Below are 27439 nucleotides of genomic sequence, written 5' to 3'. Positions count from 1 at the left end.
AAGTATTTCTTATTTTGGATGACACTGTATTGTAAAATTATGTTAATTCAATAATTGTGCTCTCACAGTATTTATTTCTGCAACCCATGCATTACTTTGTTATTGCTTTTTTATTTTGCATTGATCTTGATTTATGAGATTGATCTTGATTTAACGGTAGGCCTACTTACTCAATCCCAAAAACAAAACAAGAAATGTGAAAATTGTCATGAGCACAGCAATGAGAAGAACAGGAACATGCCATGAAGAAGATTCCGGATACGGAGACCATCAGGCGGCTGAGTTTGTCTGAGAAAGGCTGGAAAGGCTCTGGTCTTCCGGAAATGGGGTTGACTCTTTCTACTCTCGAATATTTTGCCTCGAATTGGGGCCGTAGCTCCTCCTGAAAGACACATTGCTTCACAGTGTTACACATCGTTCCACACAGCCTCACTGAGCCACACACAGAAACATCTCAAAAAGAAATCCAAAACAGGCAGATTCATAAGCACCCCCCACCCCACACACAGACATTTCAAAAGGAAATCCAAAACAGGTAGACATCTAATACTGGTACTTTATCTGACCTGTGTTCTGCAGTTGTTCCAACAACCTTAGATAAGCACTTATTGTATGTCACTTTGGATAAAAGTGCCTGCCAAATGTAATATAATGCAGTGTACTATCTAACACAAGCTTTCTAGAACAATCCTCATCATAACATATATGTGGAAATAAAATAGAGTTCATTTAAATACCAAACTAAGCCCGTTATCTGGACATTATTTTCTCAGATTGACAGCCTCATTCATGCTTGCCCTACATTTCGTTTTGGGCCCATGACTCAAGTGACCCCCCATCACTCCACCTCTGAACCTATAAGTAGCTTCACTACTAAATATTTCAATTCGGTCTTTTCAAAAAGGCATTAGAAGGTCAATCAATAGCTTGATCAATGCCAGTATTATGCGAGAATAGGACTGTTAATGTGTGGGCAGAATTATAGGGAGACTTGCAGGAGACAATACGCTCTCATCTCCCCAGAGGTCGCCAACATTATCCTAAACTGCAGAGTTCTTAACCACAAAACCACATTCAAATTCCATTCATTGATCATGATACGGGCAAATAAGTAACCAAACTGAATAGCCTGTTATCCTCTGCATCATTGCTCCACTGTTACCACGGTGATGTGAAACCCAACAGCCTCCCATCCCAGTGCTTCTCCTTACTTCCTCCTCTTCCCAGTCGATCAGGTCCCAGTCATACGTCAGCTCCGCCCGCCTCCTCTTCCAGAACTCCAGGAACACGGTCGCTGAAGAAGATAGCATCCGCAGATCAGGACACATCTCCCACACATCCACAGATATTAATGTTTTCAGCTGTCAAAGGAGGTAAGGCTTGATGCCCCAACAGAGAATTAGAGGAAAACGGGGTGTCAATACAAAACGTGTAATTTTCCAGAGTATGATAACATCCATCTATCAGATTTGTGTAATTGTGAGAAAATCAGCTACAGAAGGCTGTGAGATCTGTTTGCTGTGGCCCTTCCTAGTCTGTAGCTGAGTGAGCAAATCAAGTTTCTCGTTACGTGGCAGTGACCAGCAAGCATGTGGCTGGACCTGACCACCCTCGCTCCCCCTGTTACATGCGCTCCTTGATTGGGCCACACGGCAACCGCGATCCTAGCATTTTTCATTCAAAATTTTGGAAATATATAATTATTTTTAAAAAATGTTCCTTTATTTTTACCAGGAAATTAAGATTTACATCTCTTTTACAAGGGAGTCCTGGGCAAAATGGCTTAAAATAGAACAAATAAAACTGATGGTGCATTAGACACAGCAAGATACAGAAGAACATAGACACCATAAAAACAATTTAGGCTGTAAAACAAGTGCATACAGTGTCCATTGCATCACTGATAAGCAGTTTAACATTTTCTAAAGGTATCAGTGTATTAAGCATGATTTTCTCTTGTAGCTTCTTCCATGTTGAGGGAGCAGCATAGCTGAACGCTTTTTCACCAAAAACAGTACACACTTTTGGAACATTAAACAAAATGACATCATGTGATCTACATGCATATGAATTTGTGTTTGTCTAGCAAAGAACTTAAATACAGCGGGAACTGACCTAGGACAGCATTATGAATCAAAATCATCCAATGATAGTTCTGATAGAGGGTACAAAATGATGTGTGCAATAAGTGGAGTGAGTTATGAACCTTAGTGCAGCATGATAAACACAGTCCAATTTTTCAACATAACTTGTGAAGGAAAGTTGACAGTCCAAATTAAATCCTAAGTACTTGTATGTCTTTACCTGCTCTATTATTTTATTCTATCAGGTTACAATGTGTTGTTTGTAGCCTGTAAAAGCAATAATAAAAAGGCGAAAAACATATGGCATGGTTGCAAACTTGCCAGGAAGAGGATGCAAGTGCATGTTGTCCCCACAGAGGGTAAGGAAGATGGTGAGGCAGGGCAAGTATCCCAAGGATCTCAGTTTAAGAATCGCAGAGATTGCAGTCCAAAAAAACTAACATAAAATGGCACCTCCATACCGACAAACTCTTTGGAAGGGTGGCATGAAGATAGCCCTTACTGAGCACAATAAACAAAACCATCTTGAGTTTGCCAAACCTCATTAGAATAATTACTGGATGAGAGTGCTTTGATCAGATGAGACCAAGATTGAACGTTTTGGCCACACACACCATCAACATGTTTGGCAGCAAAATGGAATGCATACAAGGAGAAGCAACTCACACGACAGTCAAATATCAGCCAATATCCATCAATGATAAGAGCAGGACCCTGAAGGCACCAAAAAACTGACAGAATATACTTCACATGTATGGAGTTTCAAAGCGGAGACGTAACAATGGCTCTTACTGGTTGAGTTTACGCGCTCATATATGGCAGTTGGTGGCAGGTTAATACACACTCAGTATGTCCCGCCTTATAAGTCCAAAGTCCTTGGTTACTTTTGAATAGTTTAAATGGATTTTGATAGTGAACATGTCAGGCTCCAATCGCGTTAACGCTTTTGAGCGTACGTGAAAGTGAAGGTTGCTGCATCCGTCTGACATAATTTACATAGGAACGGAACTCACACGGACGCACCGACAGAGGCCAAGAGAAATTAATGCCAATTCAGAAACTAAGTTATAACTTTTAAAGATTGAAATCGATCCTATGGTGAGACGTATGCCATTTATTGACAGTGCCATGTTTGGTGCTGTTGACTGAAAACGAATGCTTTCATTTGTATTGTTCGAATGACCAAGTACTGGTAAGCAACACAATTTATGTATTATTGCTATTCACTCGCTCGAGCTACAGCATGCTAACCTCATACAGGTATCAATAAAGGCCATCAACTCACTGGCACGTTTACCACCTCTGCTGTGAAGTGGACAAAGTATGTTTTCTGTGAGAAATTCATCATGGAGTTCACGTGCACACACAGTGGCCTACATTCTAAAGCTCCATTTTGCCCTCCCTAGTAATTCTGACTTTGAAAACAAACCCCAAAGGGTTATGTTTCAGAACAGACCATGATGATTTCTGTCGTCAAAAGGGTTGAAGTATAGTAACCGTTTTTATTTTGGGTATGTAGTTTTCAAGCTTGTCACAAGAAAAGGGCTGATACTTAAGGTGTTAATAAAGAAAACTGCTTCACACGTTGGAAAATAAATCTTATGTCAATAACTGCATTTTTTTCTGCGCATATTTATCGAGGGTGCGAATAATTCTGGAACTGCAGCTGAAGCTAAAGCCTACAGAATATACATTTCTGTAAATGATGCAGAATGAAATAGGAAGTGAAAAACCTTTTATTTAAAGCTCTTCTCTTCGGAGGCAATCCTTGAGAATATGTAACTGTCAAATTCAACCTATTTTTCTATTGGCGTGTTAAAACAAAATTTGTACTCAATAAATTGCTAATTAAATGTAAAGAAATTCTATCCTAAGGTACTCAATTTAGTGCAATGTGCCTCCTGGTTAGGCCACAGTCCTGCCCGTGCCCAGAGGCTTTAGCAGGGCTGTCCCTGTCTCCTCAGGTAACAGTGCTTCCTCTGGTTGATCAGACACCTGTTAGACCACTCCCCAGCAATGCTGCGGCTCAAACCAAAAAAACGCTTAGGCAGTATTTTAAGACAGGATGGCATCGAGTGCTTGTCCCATTAGTTTGCGAAACAAGTGCCTTCATTTGAATGATGTTGAAGGCAGCACAAGTGTTTGTGATTAACTTCAGGCTTCTCACTTCTGTTAAATTAGTGGTGGCTGAAAACAGCCGTGGAGTTCGCACAGAACATTTGAATTACTTAACACACTGAAATAAAGTATTTCATGTTTTTAAGCCTCCATGAACCAATGAGTTTTGCTTGATTTTATGTTCATAAATGTACTTTCAGATCAATCAAACTGTGGAAATCAGGAGAGGCTCCTAATGACTCATTGCGCAGGTGTAAATATACCAGGTACACTTTTTCTTCAAGGGAATTATGTTTTCTTAGCCTTGAGGCTAGCACACTGCTGTCCCAATCTCTTCTGGTGGAAATAAGTAGCCTACACTCCTCAATGAATGCAAACCATAAAAAAGAGACTTTCATAACACAAACACTGGTTTGAGTTTTGTGGGAAAAACGTCCCTTTTATCAGTTGAGGTGGAAAATAGAAACAACAAGTCACTCTTTAAGAATGTTGTGACGTAAATATATTTTTAAACACGGTTCAAAAACATGGGATCACGACAGAACCACATTGTGATAATCCTTTTGTATTGACTGGCTGAATACAAGGGCGTGATTGCACAGAATAGCTAAAAAATCTGGTCGAGCAGGTTTTCAGGTGACTTCAGGTGTTCCCCCACCCACTTCCTGTTCCCACGCAGCTCTCTCATAGGCTGGCCACGTTTCTGTGGCGACAGCACTCATCCCTTTCACACCTGTTCTCGCCTGACAACACAGAGCCCACCGTTTCCTCCTTCAGGTATGTAAGCTTGGATTTTCTCTATTCTGTAGTGAAAACATTCTGTTTGTTACCACTTCAAATTTCAAACCACGGAAACTGAATGATTTCAGTAACCATTCTCTGTATCTATATAAAAAAATGCTTGCTGGTTGTTGTAAATAAATCTGCCGAACTCACCTCAGTGATCAGAGAATGCTGGTGCCATGTCAAATCACAACATAGTTTTTATTGTCTATAATTATGGAAAAACTCAGTATATATGATTGTCTGAGCAACTGGGTGTAGCATAGAGAGGTTTTTGGGAAGGAATCTGTATTTGGGAGCCATTTTAAGTGAGAACAGACAGAGGGGTAATTGTCTGAATGAAAGTGGATTATTGCTCATGTATCAAGTTTTCTCCTTCCCTGTTTGGCTGTAACAAGACCAAGTGTATGCAGTCGAGAATGTTCAAATGTCACAATATGACTACAGATCGCCACTGTATGACCAGGGCTTTTTGTGCAGTGAGCCAATTTCGTCTTGAAAAGTCTATTAATTTGTTCTAGAAACCGTTCCTTATTAAAATGTTCTTGCAAATATGGCCGGTTATGTACAGGATATGTCATGCCTGAACTTTTGATCCTCAAATTGTGTCTGATGTTGAAGCAAAACAGTCTAATCTGTGATAACTCCTCACATGGGAAACTGAAACTTTCTGGTGGCGAGTGTCATTATCCAAAACACAATGCCGGGACCTTATATACACTACACTACAAAACAAGTTCCCAGCACATTAATAGTACGTATGTATGTACACACCCACACACACCCAATTGATTGTGTATGTGCACGTGTGTGTGAGAGAGAGAATGTGAATATGGATGTGTGTGAGAGAGAGAAAGAAAGAGAGAAAGAGAGCGAGCATGTGTTGTTTTTCTTTTTCAGTTTTTTTTTGAGGATCTTTCTATTTCATATGACTGAACAAACAAATGAAGAAAATTTGCTCTAAGGCCACAGTATTTTAATAATGAATAATACTGAGTAATAGTGAGTTATATGACACAAGCCCTTGATTGTGTAAATAGAGGAATACAGGGAATATGTTTTTGAGGGAGAGAGGAAACGCAATCTCCACCCATTAATAAGACATTTGTAATAAAAAACAAAGCAGCTTCCCTGATGACCTGACCTATTTGTCCCGTTTCAGAGGAAACATAAATCCTAGAACGCTGAGGTCACTCCAAAATGGTGGACCCAGCTGAAACTAATGGCACTGAATTTACTACTGAAATATAATGCTGTCGCCAGATTAATCCACAAGGTTCACTGTTTATTTTATGTAACATATTGAGTATTTTCCTCAAAAAAGTGTGCCTAGGGCCTTTCGAACTGCAATGCACTTTGTACATAATCTGAGAAACAAACTTAAGCAACTAGGGTTTTTGAATCTTAGGAAACACGCTTTCACCTGTAGGTGAACCGATTCTGTTTTGTTGGACTGAATGCATGTTTAATGTAATGCACACATTGAAGAATTCTGTTCTCAGTAAAGAGGCCCTGGATCCTAACCTCGAAAAAAGTACAGAGGCTCAATTGCCATACAAATGCTGTCATGCGAATAATAAGTGGATAGACATACTGTAGTTCGATAGAAATTTAAAACATAAAAAAAACTGCTTAAAAAAAGAAGAAGATTGTAAGTTAAGCAGGTGTTGCAGTTCAAAATAAAAGTCTTATAATAAGCATTACATGATACACGTGTCATGCTTCTTACAAAGACAGGTGCCAGCTGAAGGGGAACACACCCTGTAAAGTTGGGAAGACTCCACACTCGAAACCTCACTTTTGCGTGACGTTCTTTCGAGAACTGCATTAGCTTTTGCGAGGCTAGAATGTTCTCAGCAATGATCTTGTAGAATGAAATCCTATCCTATCCTGAATGCTGACTTGTGGCAGCTCTTCCCCCACATTAGCATCATATCTCAGGGCTCTTCCCAGAATGCTCTTTAACACAGTGGTGCTCGGGGCCAGGGGCTGGTGGAGATTTTACATTTTCACACCACCTTAAACATAATTTACTCCATTCCAGGGCCTTAACCCTCCTATTCTGTTTGACAAACCTTACAAACCAGTTCATCTCGTATGATACTGCACAATGTAGCCTTAAAACTCAGTTCACCATGCTCCTGCAAGCAGATACATGATCTGTTTAAGATCAGATCATTTGTTGAATTTGTTTATTTTAGTTTGGTGTTTTTATTTGGGTTATTTTGAGATGTGTTTGGGTAGCGTGAGAGCACGAGAGCTTGATATGCTATTTAATTCAATAACCTGTCAGACGCAGCATGGCATTTTAAGTCAAAATAATTCAGCAAATTACACATTAGCTAAGGAACAAAAGTGTAAAAGAGTAAAGAAAATATTCACTCGCTCATGATAAATGCTACCCCAGAGAAAATTTTACAAACTACCTCAGCGAGCAAAAACTGGTATCTGGGTGTCTAGGGAGAGATGTTTTCACAGAAACAGGCAAAGTGAACCCCAACATAGCTCATCTTTCACCCACATATAGTCTGGCTGTGTCCTGGTTGGCTAGTAAACCTTCACTTCACATGAATGTTCACTGGGAAATGGTTTTACTGGATTTTAGTGAGGTTACTGACATTTTAATTAAGGCTTATGTAACATTCTCAAGGGCTCACCTGAAAAAGCTGTTTTGTTTTTTCACTAGAATAAAAAGTACAGTGAGTTAGTCACAAACCAACTTAAATATATATTACATTTAATATAAACAATCATAACCGCCAGCACCATGGTCAAATACCAAATGTACACTGTACATATTATCCATTTAAGCTGGGAATTGAAACAATAATAATAGTAGTAGTAATAATAATAATAATAATAATAATACTAACAGCCCTCACACAAGGGTAACAAATCAGTGCCAAAGCAGTGCCTCACATAAGATTGAAATGCACAATCCATCTTAAGTTCAATAAGCACTTTATCACAAACCATAATCTCATTTCATTCAGTCAGTGTCTGTCTCTCTCACACAGACCATAAAAAGCCATGGACCTGTGCCTAAGCCTGACCGCCCTGCTGATCCTGATGCTCCAGGCTCTGAATGGAGTGCGACTGCAGGAGCCGTCAGAGTCTTTACCGATCCCGCCAGTACACGCAAACTGGACTAACAGAGCAGACAGTTCACCAAGCCTCAGTCCTGACACAAGGCAGGAGGACATGACAAACGAGGACATGGCTATCCAAGCTGCCTCACCGCTGAACCCCGACTCTCCCGATGAGGAGGAAAATGAGAACGCCGGTCTGCCAGCCTCTCCATCACCTCACGATGGCACAGCTGGAAGCCCTGTCACGACCCCCCCGCCTAAAACCACCGTGTCTGCGCAATCTGTCCCCCCGGGGAGCCTCAGTACCACACCAAAGAATACTGGCCTGCCTGAAGTGCCAAATACCAACATCTCCAGCCCCCTGAACTCCACCGCCCAGAGCTGGCCCAGCCGCCGCCCAGAGCCGGCACCTAACACCACCGGGGCAGCCGCACCCGAGAGCCACGATGACGCCTCTTCCACAGCCCAGCAGAACCCAGACCGGCCCCCAGCCAATTCCTCCTCCTCCACCAACACCACCACCACCACCACCACCACCACCACCACAGTCACCGGTGCCACTACCACCAGAGTCACCAGTCCCACCTCCACCAGAGTCACCAGTCCCACCCCCACCACCACGGGCCTGAGCACCCGAGTCACGGCTGGGGATTCAGGGAACGGCACAGATGACAGAGGTGAGGAGTCAGAGAAATGACTGGAAACACAGCGATGCCAAGGAGCTCTTTTGTCTGTTGCCATCACAAAACAGCTGTGATCTGTGTATCTTTTCTAATGGAAAGAAGTAGCAGAATTGGTATGTGCGTAATACGAATGTGCATAATTTTCTTATTATTCAGTCATTTAAATGTACTTTAAAACTTATTTTTCTAGCCCTAAATTTCCCACTATAAAAGTACACCCAAACTGTCTGGGTGTGGTAATGAGAACTGTCAATTAGCTATGATTGACAGACCGTGCTCCCATTTTCCACACGTTGTTTGTTACCATAGCTACCTCCATGATACACGTTCATCTTGGGAGACTGAATTCTCACAAGCTAGCTAACTTAGTATATCAACTATCAATAGATAAGGTAAGAACGCTGACTTATCCAATGATAATATTTGCTAGCCAAGTTAAGATAAAAGCACAAATATAACATCCTCATCAAAGCAAACTAGCTAGCTAGCTAGTTTCATATGGTAGCGTGATCGCTAAATAATATGACCAGAAATGGTCTAATAGTCCTTAAAAGGCACTCTAATTTTACTGAACCTAACGTTAGTCAAATATTTGCATTGTCTTTCTGTTGTTCTATGTGTTGTTTACTAAAAAGTCTGATCTAGTTGCTGCTTGTTACATTTTGCATCATGTTTGTGAAGCACAGAAAGAGTGTTCCTTTTTTGAGTTAAAGAGACCCGACATTGCCATATGGTAAATATTAAATTACTGTAGGCGGGTCTTAAAAGTATGGGTTTAAAAAAAGAAAAGAAAGTCAGGCTATCGTACATAGTGAAAGGAAGAGACAATAGGCATAATAGGCAGAAATATAACATTTTCAACGAGGTTCCTTGATTGAATTCCCTTTTCCCACTGAAGCCAAGCCGTGTCTATCCCAGGTAATTCCCAGCTTGTGAACAGGGTTAGGGTTAGGGTCGGATAATGAGGGTTGACCCTTTCACACCAACAGCAAACACAGGATGAAAGGGGTATTAGGAACAATGTAATACTGTATGGGCCTTGACCAAGTCTGCCCCATCCAATTACAGACTTTCTCTCTCTCTAAGGCCGCAATCTAAGTACTACTATCTGACAGCGAATTAAATTCTCCAAGTTTGAGAATGGAGAGGTTTAATGACAGTTTCTTATATAAATTATATTGTCATGGGAAACCCCAGGATCTTTTTTTAATGTAGCATTTGAATATTAATCTTGAAATATAGCTTGAACATTTCACACCAAGATGCATATTCTGTGATGAAAAATATACAGCCTTTAATACCAAAATAATATGAAATGATCATCAGGCACTATTTGATTGAGCCGCCTGTTAATATTCAGTATGAACATCAAGAGATAACTCCAGAACACACTTCATGCAATGGTCAAGCTTATTTTATAGAATTACTTATTTGAATGACAAATATATTTCCATATGACCTAAATTTAAAGTTCCTGGCACACAGTTTCACAATGCCCAATTTCCCATCTTTAGATAACTTTTCCTTTAGGACAATTCAGGAATCAGACCAATGGTTACTGTTTGTGCTGTAATTGTACTCTCAGGAGAGAACAGCACAGTACAGTACAGTAGATCCTGTACCAAAATAAGAAAAATTAGGTCAGTGATGTTCTACCCCAGAACAGCATTTCTCTGCCCTACTAAATACGCATTAGGCCAGCAGTGGCTGCACTGACAGTAGGTTTTGAATGAACTGACTGATGAACTGATAAATTAAAGGATTAAAGACATTGTGGAACTTTTATGCTTCAGGTTTTGCAGGCAGTAACACGGAGGAGAGCAGTGCCAGGAACACCACTAGTGCGTGGGGTGCCATCATCGGCACGGCTCTGGCCGTGGGGTTTGTGGGGTTTATCATTTATATGATCCTGAAAAAGAGGAGCGGCCGACAGTTCATACACAGGAAACTGGAGGACGACCTGCCGGCAGACCCAGGTACAGTCGGGGGATGGCCTTCTTCTGTGACATCAGTCCTGATGCAATGATCTTTAGCCTCTTGCCACCAATTCTAGGAGGCCGCATTCTACACAATCTTAAATGTAATAAGCCCCATTTGTTATGTTATAAGAAACATGGCAAAGAAGTCTAAATTAAATCCATTCCATTGAAATAACAGATGAAAAGAATGGATACTCTTGGGGTTGGGAGAAAACCTCAGTGGCATGGGTTGATGTTGGGATTTCTCTGTAAAAAGCCAAAAACCGTGCATGCACTCGTGTGCTTACCCGTGTCTGTGCAGGACTGGGAGCCAGCAGATGAAAGCGTGTATTTATGACAGAATAGAGCTTTGAGCAAGAATATAGCAAGTTCTCTAGTTATAACCGTTTCCTCTGGCTCCCTTTCACAGAGCCATCTAATATACTGTCATTTGACCCATTTCTTTAGAAAAAAAAGAGCCTTTTCAGATTATGTAGCACAGAGTCCTTAAAGAGGGATTTTAGCCCGCTCTTTCTGGCTCATGCAGAGCTCAGAGTGGCACCTCCTGTCCTGCTCCTTCGGGGCTCCGCTGGACAGACTCTCACAACCTGTCAGGGTCTCTTCTCCCTTTACCGAGACACACAGAAACCTCCACAAGCTGGCGATTATTGACTAGCTGAGGTGACTGAGACGCACAGTGTAGAGAGTGCGGACATTACCCAGTCCAAGAGGAAGTTAAATTCAAATGACAGTAACTCATTTGCCTGAGGATGACACACCTGAAATATGACTACTGGGACTCACTGTGTTCTCCCTTTAACTTGACCCCTATGCGTAGCATTTCCCTTTGAAAACTGGCAGTTAAGTAGATATCTGCTAACATATTCCAGTATTCAATCCTTAGTAACTGAAATGTTTCAACCAGTTCCTCATCCTCAGTTAAAAGGCTGTACCATGTTGACTTAACCTGATCAGATTACCTATTTGGCTGGTGATTTACGCATCATATTACATCAGCATATTATAAGTATATGACAATAAATATTAATGTACTTACAATATACTTATATAATGCAATCTATGTATAAGAGTACATTAATAAATATATTTATCTGATCCCCAGTTCTCAGACTGGACAACAGCGATGTCTTGGATTTGAAATTTGATGGCTTGGCTTACTACAACCCCGGACTACAAGGAGACCACATCCAGATGACCAACTTTCCGCACGGACACATACACTGATGAACAGCCCCGTGGGCACAGAGAGAGACTCTCTTCGCACAGTACAATGATCACTCAAGAGTCATACAAGGATTACTAGGATGCCTAAAGTAGAGCACACAGACACTTTTCAGGATGAGAATCTTCTTTGTAAATAAAAACAAATCTGCCAAAGAATTATGATGAGCATATTTGTCTGCATGGAATTATCAATATGCCTCTGAAAATGGGATTCTGAGGCTGAATTAAATCCAATTTTCATCTCGTTATCAATCTTTTTACTGATTCTTCTTCAGAATTTAATGCTTAACAATAGAGTCAATTTAGGATATTTATTAGAAATGTCAAAAATATGGAGACATAATATACTGTGTAACATAATGTTCAAAATTAATGCTTGCATGAATATAAATTTAAGCTTCAAATTAAAACAACGTAGTATCTACAGATCATGGCAAAGGGTGTTTTGACTTGTTGAAGTAATTTCAATCATTCTGCCACACAGCAGGAAGTTAAGACTCTGGGTACAGTATGAATATGAGATATGTGTACAGTGTGTGTGTGTGTGTGTGTGTGTGTGAGAGAGAGAGAGTGTGTGTGAGTGTGTGTGTGAGTGTGAGTGTGTGTGAGTGAGTGTGTGTATGTGAGTGTGTGTGTGAGTGTGAGTGTGAGTGTGTGTGGGTGCGTGAAGTTAAGATTCTGGGTGCAGTGATATATGTACAGAGTGTGTGTGCGTGTGTGTGTGTGTGTGTGTGTGTGAAGTTAAGATTCTGGGTACAGTGACATGTGTACAGTGTGTGTGTGCGTGTGTGTGTGTGTGTGTGTGGGTGTGTGAAGTTAAGATTCTGGGTACAGTGACATGTGTACAGTGTGTGTGTGTGCGTGTGTGTGTGTGTGTGTGTGTGTGTGTGTGGGTGGGTGTGTGTGTGTGTGTGTGAAGTTAAGATTCTGGGTACAGTGATATGTGTACAGTGTGTTTTTATCAGGCAGCCCCGATATTTCAGTGCTGGCTCTAATATTTAGCAGAATTAAGACAATATTTCTTAAGTGTAATCTGTTCTCTTGCATACTTATTATTATTATTAATTTATAGTAGTAATTTATCAATAATATTACAACAGAATAAAACATAATTATCGATTGCAAATTGGTGTACCTTTACATACAAGTCGATTTAGCTTGTGGTAAGCTTGTGGTGCAGGAATGTCCTCAAACTGTGCCAATGATCTATATTCACAGCAAAGACATGCATCTTCTTTCTGGATATAGATATATATATATATATATATATATATATACACACATACATACAGTGGTGTGAAAAAGTGTTTGCCCCCTTCCCGAATTCTTATTTTTTTACATGTTTGTCACACTTAAATGTTTCAGATGAAACAAATTAAAATATTAGTCAACGACAACACAAGTAAACACAAAATGCAGTTTTTAAATGAAGGTTTTTATTATTAAGGGAGAGAAAAAATCCAAACCTACATGGCCCTGTGTGAAAAAGTGATTGCCTCCTAAACCTAATAACTGGTTGGGCCACCCTTAGCAGCAACAACTGCAATCAAGCGTTTGCGATAACTTGCAATGAGTCTCTTACAGCGCTGTGGAGGAATTTTGGCCCACTCATCTTTGCAGAATTGTTGTAATTCAGCCACATTGGAGGGTTTTCGAGCATGAACCGCCTTTTTAAGGTCATGGCACAGCATCTCAATAGGATTCAGGTCAGGACTTTGAATAGGCCACTCCAAAGTCTTCATTTTGTTTTTCTTCGGCCACTCAGAGGTGGACTTGCTGGTGTGCTTTGGATCATTGTCCTGCTGCAGAACCCAAGTTTGTTTCAGCTTGAGGTCACGAACAGATGGCCGGACATTCTCCTTCAGGATTTTTTGGTAGACAGCAGAATTCATGGTTCCATTTATCGCAGCAAGTCTTCCAGGTCCAGCAAAACAGCCCCAGACCATCACACAACCACCACCATATTTTACTGTTGGTATGATGTTCTTTTTCTGAAATGCGGTGTTACTTTTACGCCAGATGTAATGGGACACACACCTTCCAAAAAGTTCAACTTTTGTCTCGTCAGACCACAGAGTATTTTCCCAAAAGTATTGGGGAACATTAAGATGTTTTCTGGCAAAATTGAGACAAGCCTTAATGTTCTTTTTGCTCAGCAGTGGTTTTCGTCTTGGAACTCTGCCATGCAGGCCATTTTTGCCCAGTCTCTTTCTTATGGTGGAGTCATGAACACTGACCTTAACTGAGGCAAGTGAGGCCTGCAGTTCTTTGGATGTTGTTGTGGGGTCTTTTGTGACCTCTTGGATGAGTCATCGCTGCGCTCTTGGGGTAATTTTGGTCGGCCGGCCACTCCTGGGAAGGTTCACCACTGTTCCATGTTTTCGCCATTTGTGGATAATGGCTCTCACTGTGGTTCGCTGGAGTCCCAAAGCTTTAGAAATAGCTTTATAACAGTTTCCAGACTGATAGATCTGAATTACTTTCTTTCTCATTAGTTCCTGAATTTCTTTAGATCTCGGCATAAAGTCTAGCTTTTGAGGATCATTTGGTCTACTTCACTTTGTCAGGCAGGTCCTATTTAAGTGATTTCTTGATTGAGAACAGGTGTGGCAGTAATCAGGCCTGGGTGTGGCTAGAGAAATTGAACTCAGGTTAAGTTAAACCACAGTTAAGTTATGTTTTAACAGGGCCATGTAGGTTTGGATTTTTTTTCTCCCTTAATAATAAAAACCTTCATTTAAAAACTGCATTTTGTGTTTACTTGTGTTGTCTTTGACTAATATTTAAATTTGTTTGATGATCTGAAACATTTAAGTGTGACAAACATGCAAAAAAATAAGAAATCAGGAAGGGGGCAAACACTTTTTCACACCACTGTATGTATATATATATATATATATATTCCTCTAATATGTGTATATATGTTTTTAATTCACCAAAAACCTAAAAGTGTTTGTTGTTCCCCAGTCTCCCCTACTTGTAATAAGGTGAAGTTTTAAGATGCTACAGCTCTTTAATGCTCTGGTAACAGTAAAACAACTGCTGAAGCAACCACATGAAAGTGCATTCATAAACTTTATATTATAGTTGTCTCCTGACAGTACACATGGGGTGTATTTCATCTTTCCAACAAGCATTTAGGACTGCAATTAAAGGGGTTATATAGAAATCCACCACATATTTTCATTAAAAGTGTTTGGCAGATGAGCTTTAGGAATATCCACATAATGTACACTTCAGTGAGAGACATTATTCAGCTTTCAGTTGAGTTGCAATTATCCACGTGCACCAATGCAGCTTATCGTGTGTGGCTCATTAACTGAAGGCTAAAGAGCTTTACTACTATTGTTCTGGCAAGAACAAATGTGAACTGTGCAGAATGAAGTGAGGAATGAAATCATTCTCTTCATACCTACCCAAGTCATACCTACCCCATATTGCCATGAAGATTGCAAAAAAAACTGTGCCCCCATTGTCAAAGAGATGCGTCACCTGGAAAAACAGAAAGGACAAGCTTTACCTGTACGGTCAGGTGCACACTGGAGGTAAACTCAACAGTCACTCCCCATCAGAGTGTGTAGCCCTGTGACTGTCACACCCAGTTCAGCTCCAGCAGGAGCAGAACCAGCCACAGGGGAGGGACAACCGCACTGAATTCACTACCGCAAAAACTCAGGCACGGACTCGCCAATCTGAGCGTGGGTGCGGTTAGTCTGCGTAGCGGACCAGTGGAACAAGCTGTGAAGTGACACAGTCACCGCTCCCACTGATAGGCTGATGAACACTCCTCCCTTATTCACTTCATAAAATGGCAGGCAGAGGGTGGAGGAAAGTTATTCTCAAGTGTTGTCACATTAGCCTACAACAATATAAAGTATCATATTTATATGATTATTTACAGTTTATCATCGACTGTATTGCTTTAATTGTTAAGGCACAATAACACTATGCATATATGCCCTTCTACACTTTTAAATCCCCTCATGTCTATTGCCTAGTTGTCTCATGACATGCTGTACATTTGTTTTTTGTTATTTTGGATTGCGTGACTTACATATTTATTGAATGTAACCTGCAGATGGAAATGAGCTGAAGCTAAATCTGGTACAGTACATCAAACAGCAACAATTATGTTTAATACTGTACATGGTCCCTTACAAATATATAAATAATAAATACAAATCATGGCATTGCAGATAAACTGATGCGTCTGGTTAGTGGAGCTGTCTAGTGAACACAAAGTACTGTCAAACTGGGCATGGTTGCTGGCTTGCTGCCATCTTTAGTCTGATGTAAACATTACCATTATAGGAAATTCCAGCTCCCATACGTACAGATTCTACTCTCTGCTGTCACCTGTACAATACCATAATGCACATATTTAACCAGCCAATCATGTGGCTGCAATTAAATGCACAAAAGCATACGTAAGGGGAGAATGCATCATATCTACGTCTGAAAATCTGGCCCATTGTTCTTATAGGCTTTCCATGTGACTTCAAACACACCGACTGTGCAGGAACCGCAGTATGCCCGTCATCTAAGTGAGTCATGGCAAGGTGCGCTTATCTCCTGAATGCCTACGTATTTAAGGGTGGATTGAGCGGATAATGGGCGGAGATTTCAGAACTGCAGTTGATTATGTATGCGTTGAATATACTAGAATTCATGCAATTAATGAGGGTTGATTTGTGCATGAAATTTCTCCGCTTTGAAAGAGCAGTCGTAATTCAAGGTGCGAGCAAGACAAAGACAGTTATATGCACTCAGAAAATCGTCATAACCATCATTCATATTAAATATTATTACTTAATCTGGCTGAAGTCACAGACCGGCCTCGGCAATGTTGTAAAAAAGTCACGAGGGGCTTAACCAATATACACATACACATTGCACATTAATGCGAAATGGTTGAAATAACATGCACAACTACAGAAACTGTAACAAGTGCTTGAAGTCAGTGGGCAGTTGCCGTTAGTAATTGATATGAATAAATGCATTAATAAACTGGTGAATGTAATCGCGTTTGTCAACAACTGCATCACTGAATCACGGAAAGCACTAATAACTAGAAAATTCACTGCCAAGAAAGACAAAAACCTTGGAATCTGTCTTCAGTGACAACACACAGCCATATAAATAATTACTCTTCTGGGAGAAATAAAAGATGACCTAAAACATTCCACACAACGTTCCCTTCCATCCCGGCATTAGTCAAGCTCCTTTCAACATTACGCAACGTCATCTCGCATCTGGGTTAATTAAAATCGACAATGACCACAACAATCTGCATTTTCACATGCAATGTCTGTAGTGCTGGATCCGCTCTTACATAGAACCAGAACATAAATTGACATCTAGTGGAAGTATTCAGCGTATTAAACAGGAGTTTTTAACGGCACATTTTCAGCTCTACTTCATTCATAAACGGTGATTAGTACACAGTCCCATTCGCGGATGGCATAATTAGCTGTAGCCCCAGTAAGTAAGATGTTCATTTCAGGAAAACTATGACCGGAACAACATACCCTCACTGCATTTTGCCTGCATTCTGGACTATGTTTAATATAATAAATCTGGCCCAATCTATACTGCAAAAATTGTAGCCACTTTTGAAAATATAATGCATTACACTCAAAATTAAACAAAAAGTATATTCACATCATACTTAAATGAATTAGTAGAAACGTGATAGCATCACACAGTTCCTGCAGATTTGTTGGCTGCACATTCATGCTGCTAATCTTCCGTTCCACCACATCCCAAAGATGCTCTATTGGATTGAGATCTGGTGCCTGTGGCGGCCATTGGGGTACACTGAACTCATTGTCATGTTCGATGAACCAGCGTGAGATGATGTGTGCTTTGAGACATGGCACGTTATCACGCCGGAAGCAGCCATCAGAAGAAGGGCAGTCTGAGTCCATAAAGAGATGCACATGGTCAGCAGCATTACTCAGGTTGGCGGTGGAATTGAGATGATGATCAATCTGTATTCAGGGCCCAATGTGTGCCAACATTCCCCACACCGTTACATCACCCCCGGCAGCCCACAGGGCTGGACAGATCCACAGACTCTCGTTGTTTACGCCACACTCTGACTCCACCATCTGCGAGTCGCAGCAGAACGTGAGATGTGACAGACCAGGCAACAGCTAACCCCCCCTCGGCTGCGCAGGTTGGCGAGTCTGTGCCAACTGTAGCCTCACATCACATTTATTCCCCATTCCCATGTTCGGTCTGAACAAGAACTGAACCTCTTGCCCATGTCTGCATACTGTAATGCATTGAGTTGCTGCCAGATGATTGGCCGATTACATATTTCCCTTAACGGACAGGTGTACCTAATAAAGTGCATGACCATCTTTTGATTTGCCATGAGAATTAGAATTAGGGAGCCAGCCAGAGTAATGTACCTTCAGCTTGTGCTTGGTTGAATAAACACTATGATAAATATACAACATTTTTTGAATGTCATACCACTCTCCAAAGGTATAATATGGATAAAGGAGAGTTCTGTAAATTAAGCTATTCTTTTCTTTCATTTACGTATTTCATTGACTTGATATTATTGATACTGATATTGTAACTCTTACTATTCTCATTCAGAAGTCTCCCTCATTCCAGGGTGGCTGGGGTCATTGTCAATTTTGGAGAATTTGAGACAACTTACATTCTGTGTAGCATTTATCAGCTTAAGAGAGCCATTTGTTTCATGGACTAACATATCATTACTGCTTTATACTGTATGAAGCTATCCTCTAGCTTTGTACTAAGTTATTTTTTAACCCTAGCCACTTTGCACCCTTGTGATTTTATCACCAACGTCTCTAATTATTGTTGCGTTCATATTTATATCACACAAAAAACTGTGACGTAATAAAGCGGTAATGCCCGATTGTTAAAAAGACCAGCTGTTTAGATGCTTATCAGCTTCTTATTTGCAATGCAGGGCTGAAATATTTCCGGTTTTGAAGAAATACAAGTTTGTTTTGCAAATAACTTGATACAGACATATTTATGGAACCAAATATCCCACCTGGACAGTTTTCTGACTAATGTTGAAGTTCATTTCATAATCTGTTCGAGCCATATTCGAAAACTATATTTTTGTAGGGATTATGCAAATGCAGTCTTGAACAACTTAGATTCTGCTCTGGGTGTGTTGCAGTGTCCCTGAGCAAGACACCTAACCCCTAAATGCTCCTGATGAGCTGGTTTGTGCCTTGCATGGTAGCCATTCGCCGTTGGTGTGTGTGTATATGAATGAGAAGCATCAATTGTACAGTGCTTTGGATAAAGGTGCTATATAAATGCCAGCCATTTAACATATGCAGATGTTTTGTATTTGGTGAGATTTGAGGACATCTGGGTGCAATTACGAGAAAACTCATGTGGGATATGAATGTCGATATCTTTACCATATTTTGTACACATGTTGACATCAAGTTTGTGCATAAACATAAAGTAGTTCTGGCTTGGTCCTTGACTTAGAAATTGAGATATTACATTACATTACATTACAGATATGCTTTTATTTAGCACTGAATAAGGCTTTGGAAGGTTTTGTAATTAGTGTATCTTTTGTGTACACTATGTACATGCTCTTACATACATTTGTTCTGTCTCAGAAATCTGAAGAAGTACAATACTGAATCTGGTACAAGCCTCTTCAACCATGTGTGTGCAGTTTTTGAGATATTGACACTTTTGTAGGACTAGCACCAAATAGGTGGAAATGGCCCTCTAGAGGGAGCAAAGTGGGTAGGGTTAAAGGATTTGAATTGCTATTTAGTTAAGTTAAGGCTATCATCGCTATTCAAGTCACGTGCGACTGGACTTCTGAGGATAAACAGGTCACCATGTTTTGTCTCCTACAATTAATGTGGGATACACAAAAGGGGTTAATTTGCTTTTTCTTATGTCCAAGCCTGAGTAAGAGAAACCCATTATTTTATTCACATAAAATGTAAATGGTTTTGACTTACATTGCCCAGTTTAAATAGGCCCTGCATGAACAGGAAATAACAGAAACATGTCTCCTGCCAGAGTCCCACCTATTCCGATTCACACTTAATATCACATCTGATGAGATATCCTGAGCTGCTGGACTGGAGAAGCTTCTAATATGGCAATATTGTTGTTAAGATAGCCATGAAATTTATTTGTTGTGTTATAATACAGGAAATATAGATTAGGGAGACCTTGAAAAGGAAAGGATTTTGGCCTGCATTCAGCCCTTATCTTTGGCATGGAAATAAGCAAAAATGTTCAAAATGCGGCACAGTGAGCCAATGAAGAAAAACATTTTTTTGTCAAAGATTCAATAATTTGAATCCAAGCCTTGGGTTTTTCTTCCTTGCTCCAAAGCACAGATGCAATTTTCCAGGAATTAAACTTTGGAAGTGGTGAGAGAATACTTTCCTGTTGTTCTTTTGTGACGAGTCACTCCAGAAAAATGCTGTTGTGTTGTTGTACTCTTTGACAATGTGTTTGTTAATAGTGCTCTAAAGTGATGATTAATTGACTGATTTAAATGTGGAGATTGAGGGGCTTACCTTGGCATACACGCAGCTGTCACTCAGAATCCAGGAGCTGCAGTTCCCCTCACACATGGGACACATGATGGTGGTGTTCGCCTCACAGATCTCACGGCTGATGATAAATGAGACACATATTTCTCACTTTTTTCATTCTTATAATGAGGTTAAACCAAGAAGACTTACTTCTAAAATAAGGAACATTCAACAGCCTGCCAGATGTAAAGACAGTAAGGCTTACAACCAATGCAACAGAAATGAAGGGATATAAGAGAAAGATGGATATCATACAAGGAAGATAACATGACTGTTTCTTTTGTTAAATTTGCCTATTGTTACCAGATTCAGGAACAAAAGAACTCAGTTTTGTTGTGAGTGAAAAGGTCTCACTCTGGTTTCAAGCCTTTAGGGCACAGGTCACAGTCCTTACAGGAAAACATTTTGGGAAATAAACCTTTTTCCCGACCGACCCAGACTGAGATGAGATGTTCCATTTCATTTTCATGCATTCACTGGCTGGGTTTCCATGCATTCACTGGCTGGGTTTCCATGTATTCACTGGCTGTGTTTCCATGTATTCACTGTCTGGGTTTCCATGTATTCACTGGCTGGGTTTCCATGTATTCACTGGCTGTGTTTCCATGTATTCACTGGCTGGGTTTCCATGCATTCACTGGCTGGGTTTCCATGTATTCACTGGCTGGGTTTCCATGCATTCACTGGCTGGGTTTCCATGTATTCACTGGCTGGGTTTCCATGCATTCACTGGCTGGGTCTCCATGTATTCACTGGCTGGGTTTCCATGCATTCACTGGCTGAGTTTCCATGTATTCACTGGCTGGCTCTGTTTCCATGCATTCACTGACTGGGTTTCCATGTATTCACTGACTGGGTTTCCATGTATTCACTGACTGGGTTTCCATGCATTCACTGGCTGGGTTTCCATGCATTCACTGGCTGGGTTTCCATGTAAGCATAACGTGTTAGCTTAGCATAAAGACTTGAAGCCTATAGGAGTCTGTAGCCTACCTCCTTCAAAGTGAAGAAATATACCTTACAGCCACTCTGATGCTGTCTTATTTACACAAGGTATCGTGTATTTGAAAACATGTGTGGGAAAATGTTTTTAAAAACGAGAGACGGTTGGAACTATAACGGCTGAACACAGATGCATCTACCTCCACCTTCAGAAGGTGCACGGACCACTGCGCTTAACCAGTCGTCGACGGAAGAGGATAGAGAGTTCAGCATTAAAAATAATTCCCACCCGTGTATTTAAAATACACACGATACCTTGTGTAAATAAGACAGCATCAGAGTTGCTGTAAGGTGTATTTCTTCACTTTCAAGGAGGTAGGCTACTGACTCCTATAGGCTTCAAGTCTCTATGCTAAGCTAACAAGTTTTGCTTACAATCATAAAAATAAGCAGCCATATCTGTCACAGAAAATATTGGCTCAATGGAACACAGCAGTCATAGCAATTTTCACAGAAAACTTTAAAGAGTAACAGAAATCAGAGTGTTTAAAAAAAAAATTAACTCATAGATTTCATGCACAGCAGAGGGAAATTATTGAAATAACATGTGCAGCATTCAGTGATCCTTAGGTGTGAATGTCACTCATGTGCATGCACACACACACACACACACACAAACGCACGCGCACACACACACACACACACACACACACACACACACACACACACTCGCATTTTCCCTGCCGGAAAATACTGGATGTTCATAATTTGAGTATTTGATTTGCTCTGTTAACAGAGAAAAACTGCATACAAATAGATTCTGTTCACTAGCCATGATTGCATCAAGCAATTGACCATTAGCAAAAAATAAACAAGTCCCTCTGTCCTGTTACTACGTGCGACAGAAGTGTGATATGGGTATGACGTGGATGACAGCAGGCTGTATCTGCTTAAAGGGCGTCAGCATTCACTTCCTGGTGGATGAGCAGAATACGTTCCCAAAGAGCAGAGAGCAGAGAGCAGTGAGCAGAAGAGCAGAGAGCAGTGAGCCGAGAGCAGAGAGCAGAGATCAGAAGAGCAGAAGAGCAGAAGAGCGGAGAGCAGAGAGCAGTGAGCAGAGAGCAGAGAGCAGAAGAGCAGAGAGCAGAGAGCAGTGAGCAGAAGAGCAGAGAGCAGAAGAGGAGAGAGCAGAGAGCAGTGAGCAGAGAGCAGAGAGCAGAAGAGCAGAGAGCAGAGAGCAGTGAGCAGTGAGCAGAGAGCAGAGAGCAGTGAGCAGTGAGCAGGGACATACGTAGGTCCACCAGAGTTACAGTGGTTAAAGTAATAAAAAGGGTTAATGTAATGTAACTTTGTTAAAAACGGTTAATGTAACTTTGTCCTTTATAACCCCTCATGTCTCACTGGGCTGGGCTGCTGTGGGTTTTATTCCACAGTGCAATTTTCAATCACTACGGAATATACTGCCATCATGTTTAAACACACAAATAGTTTGAGACTGCAACATTTACAGAGAGTCTAAGGTATTTCTGACTCCCGGGAGGGCAAATCAGTCCAAATATTTCATTTAATTTCACATATTTACGCAACCATTTGAAGTCTGATCTTCAGGAATGTGTTTCTGCAATAACTCAATTTTGACTGAACAGTGATTATATAACCCTTTCCGCCTCCCTGATTCAGGCTCACCCGAGCCTCCCTGATTCATGCTCACCTGACTTGGCTGGAGTCCATAGTGAAGAGGCCATAGAGGAAGACAAAGAGGCCCACCAGGGCGGCAGGGATCAGCATGCCAGTGTACCAGCCCAGCCACGCAAAGTACAGCCCGATCTTCTCCCCGAAGTAGCGCCTGTGGAGAGAGAAGACTCAGACCCAACACCCAACACCCAACACACTGTCCGTAAGGAGGAAGAACCTGACCCAACACCCAACACACTGTCCGTAAGGAGGAAGAACCTGACCCAACACCCAACACACTGTCCGTAAGGAGGAAGAACCTGACCCAACACCCAACATTCAACACATTGTCCGTAAGGAGGAAGAACCTGGCCCAACACCCAACACACTGTCCATAAGGAAGAAGAACCTGACCCAACACCCAACACACTGTCCGTAAGGAGGAAGAACCTGGCCCAACACCCAACACACTGTCCGTAAGGAAGAAGAACCTGACCCAACACCCAACACACTGTCCGTAAGGAGGAAGAACCTGACCCAACACCCAACACACTGTCCGTAAGGAGGAAGAACCTGACCCAACACCCAACATACTGTCCGTAAGGAGCAAGAACCAGACGGATCTGGCAGGAAGGAGAAGGATCTGGATGGAGAGATAAATGCAAGGGGTCCCAAACAGTCACCAATAAATGCATTAGTCTCTTGCATCACAATTGTCATTTATCATATGGAGATAATCCAGTATGTTTTTACTAAAGATTTTCTTAAAGATGCAGAAATGCATAATGTGTTTGTAATATGTCACTGTATGTATATACCGATGGATATTCAGTGCCCTCCAAATGTTTGTGAAAGGTTGAGAGAAACAAGGGAAGAGTAACCACGAACGATGCAGTGTCACCTCCAATTTGATTGGACTGGGAGGAGGACAATTGCGTGATGCCTAATGTTGCGATCGAGAAGTACAGAATTTATGGCTGAGACGTCTTTCTATTGTCATCGGTGTTGTTAACTAAAGAGGAATGAAATTGACCGTAAGCTAATGCCTGAGCTAGTTTCTGCCTGATTCATTTAGCATCAAATACACAAAGAGTGTTTCCTGAGTGGAACATTGGTAACGTCTCAACCAGACAATAAGCCGCAACAGCCACAATGCAGTTCCTTTGAGGGAGAGAAACATGACCAGCATTGGCAGATGAGAAATGTTACGTTATCGTATGTGTGTGTTAAAATGATTAGTTTTAAAGAAAAGTATTGTACATAGTCAAGCAAACAGACAGTGTTTAATATGCGTGTGCAATATAAAAATAAGTGCTTGTTAAAAAGTCGAGTTGTGTTCTTTCTTGTGACGACTACAGACCAAGTTGAGTACATGATCAAGCGATTGGCTGGAGATGTATTTTTACTTTGGGTGTACCTTGATACACAGCTCCAGGTTGCCCTTACATTTCCCAACTCCAATTCTAAGTTTAACCATCGTAGCCTACGATAAAATGCAAAGCTGATTATGAACATTGTTATTTGTGAAATGACAGTTATGGCACAGAACAAAGTGATGAATTTAAGTGCAGGAAAACACAAGGTGCTGCTCTAGTCCCATGTAGTCTCACAGCTGAGGAGAAACAGAGGCTGTGTCTCACAGGTGAGGAGAAACAGAAGCTCTCACAAGTGAGGAGAAACAGAGGCTCTCACAGGTGAGGAGAAACAGAGGCTCTCACAGGTGAGGAGAAACAGAGGCTGTCTCACAGGTGAGGAGAAACAGAGGCTCTCACAGGTGAGGAGAAACAGAGGTTGTGTCTCACAGGTGAGGAGAAACAGAGGCTGTCTCACAGGTGAGGAGAAACAGAGGCTGTCTCACAGGTGAGGAGAAACAGAAGCTCTCACAGGTGAGGAGAAACAGAGGCTGTGTCTCACAGGTGAGGAGAATCAGAGGCTGTGTCTCACAGGTGAGGAGAAACAGAGGCTGTGTCTCACAGGTGAGGAGAAACAGAGGCTGTGTCTCACAGGTGAGGAGAAACAGAAGCTCTCACAGGTGAGGAGAAACAGAGGCTGTGTCTCACAGGTGAGGAGAAACAGAGGCTGTGTCTCACAGGTGAGGAGAAACAGAGGCTGTGTCTCACAGGTGAGGAGAAACAGAAGCTCTCTCACAGGTGAGGAGAAACAGAGGCTGTGTCTCACAGGTGAGGAGAAACAGAGGCTCTCACAGGTGAGGAGAAACAGAGGCTCTCTCAGGTGCGGAGAAACAGAGGCTGTGTCTCACAGGTGCGGAGAAACAGAGGCTGTGTCTCACAGGTGAGGAGAAACAGAGGCTCTCTCACAGGTGAGGAGAAACAGAGGCTCTCTCACAGGTGAGGAGAAACAGAGGCTCTCTCACAGGTGAGGAGAAACAGAGGCTGTGTCTCACAGGTGAGGAGAAACAGAAGCTCTCACAGGTGAGGAGAATCAGAGGCTGTGTCTCAGGTGAGGAGAAACAGAAGCTCTCACAGGTGAGGAGAAACAGAGACTGTGTCTCACAGGTGAGGAGAAACAGAGACTGTGTCTCACAGGTGAGGAGAAACAGAGGCTGTCTCACAGCTGAGGAGAAACAGAGGCTGTGTCTCACAGGTGAGGAGAAACAGAAGCTCTCACAGGTGAGGAGAAACAGAGGCTGTGTCTCACAGGTGAGGAGAAACAGAGACTGTCTCACAGGTGAGGAGAAACAGAGGCTGTGTCTCACAGGTGAGGAGAAACAGAGGCTGTGTCTCACAGGTGAGGAGAAACAGAGGCTGTCTCACAGGTGAGGAGAAACAGAGGCTCTCACAGGTGAGGAGAAACAGAGGCTCTCTCAGGTGCGGAGAAACAGAGGCTCTCTCAGGTGCGGAGAAACAGAGGCTGTGTCTCACAGGTGAGGAGAAACAGAGGCTGTCTCACAGGTGAGGAGAAACAGAGGCTGTGTCTCACAGGTGAGGAGAAACAGAGGCTGTGTCTCACAGGTGAGGAGAAACAGAGGCTGTCTCACAGGTGAGGAGAAACAGAGGCTCTCTCACAGGTGAGGAGAAACAGAGGCTGTGTCTCACAGGTGAGGAGAAACAGAGGCTCTCTCACAGGTGAGGAGAAACAGAGGCTGTGTCTCACAGGTGAGGAGAAACAGAGGCTGTGTCTCACAGGTGAGGAGAAACAGATCCGGTGTCTCAAACCGTGAACTTCTGTGCTCCACACTGCCGTGCTCAAGCCTACACTCCAGTCAGCGTTTGGGAGTTTGCACTTGGGGCACAGTAGCGTGTTCTCTTCATTATGGGACGCACTTCGATGCGACATGTGACCTATGACCTTTAACTTCTGCCGTAACTTTTTTGATGAAATATTAGTAAACTGTTACCAGCGGGAAATAACAGGTCACTCGCCGTTGGCACTTACAATGTTCATTTCCCTCAGGTTTACAAATGAATAATCAGAATTTCCCAATGGTAATGGTAGATAGGTTTGGCCGATGTCTCGAACCATTTTATTCTTGTTTCTCAGTCTCGCAATGGCTTCTTTGACTTTGTTTGGTACAACTTCAGTCCTCATGTCGATAAACGGCGATAATAGTTTCCAAAGGTGATTGAAAGACAAGAGGAAAGACTAGGATACTATACTTAAACACACCTGAGCAAACACCTGTGAAGCCATGTGTCCCAATTGCTATGGTGCCCTGGAATGGGGGGACAATGCATAAACACAGCTGTAATTTCTACATGGTGAAACCAAAGTGTATAAGAACACCCTTTAATAAAATCTCAGTGCACTTTCACCACGTTGTGTGAATCCAAATCTAAAATTGTGGAACATCAGAGGCAAATCAAGACATAATGGGTCTATGGAGGGCAGTGTATACACAGGGGCACACATGCAGACAATCACCTAAATTAACTAAACACGTGCAAGCTAATGAGAACCAACAACCTAATAATGACAAACAGCCCTGACGGAACAGGGACACAGGAGGGTGAGGTGCTGGCGGCCTCTGCTGGCCGCAGCCGGAAGTGCCTGGTGAACCCTGACACAAACGCCCTTTCTGTCACGGGTTTTGGGTATGGGATAAAAATATGAATACGAGACAATTAGCTTTTTTAGTATTTACATGCATAGTATATCATTTTACAGAAACAGCTGTTCCTGCGTGTAGTCCCCCCGTTTTCTGTGCAAAAGTAAGTTAACGGGTGACTGACAGGTGTTTACCGTTGGGCTGTTCACACATAAAAGAACACTGAGGTTCTAGCCTATTTTCTTCTGTGGAGATTGCATTTGGAGTCCATCATTAAGGCT

General features: G+C 41.8%; 2 protein-coding genes across 2 annotated transcripts in view; one reads left to right on the top strand and one right to left on the bottom strand.

Annotated features, from left to right (window-relative positions):
• The window catches only part of ano3 (anoctamin 3), a 92715-nt gene that overhangs the window by 18012 nt on the left and 47264 nt on the right, over positions 1 to 27439 (bottom strand). Inside the window, 5 exon segments of the mRNA XM_061246135.1 lie at positions 242 to 382; positions 1212 to 1294; positions 15392 to 15452; positions 20519 to 20615; positions 23190 to 23324. Of these exon segments, the coding sequence (XP_061102119.1) occupies positions 242 to 382; positions 1212 to 1294; positions 15392 to 15452; positions 20519 to 20615; positions 23190 to 23324 (517 nt within the window).
• Positions 4881 to 12398, top strand: muc15 (mucin 15, cell surface associated). Its single transcript, XM_061246118.1, has 4 exons — positions 4881 to 4979; positions 8003 to 8751; positions 10551 to 10733; positions 11839 to 12398. The coding sequence occupies exons 2-4, from the start codon at positions 8016 to 8018 to the stop codon at positions 11958 to 11960; spliced, it is 1041 nt and encodes a 346-aa protein (XP_061102102.1). The 5' UTR covers positions 4881 to 4979; positions 8003 to 8015; the 3' UTR covers positions 11961 to 12398.

Source organism: Conger conger, chromosome 6 (assembly GCF_963514075.1).
Source record: "Conger conger chromosome 6, fConCon1.1, whole genome shotgun sequence".
Taxonomy (NCBI): Eukaryota; Metazoa; Chordata; class Actinopteri; order Anguilliformes; family Congridae; genus Conger; species Conger conger.
Note: the sequence above shows the minus strand (reverse complement) of the source record. Positions and strands in the feature narration are given on the sequence as shown.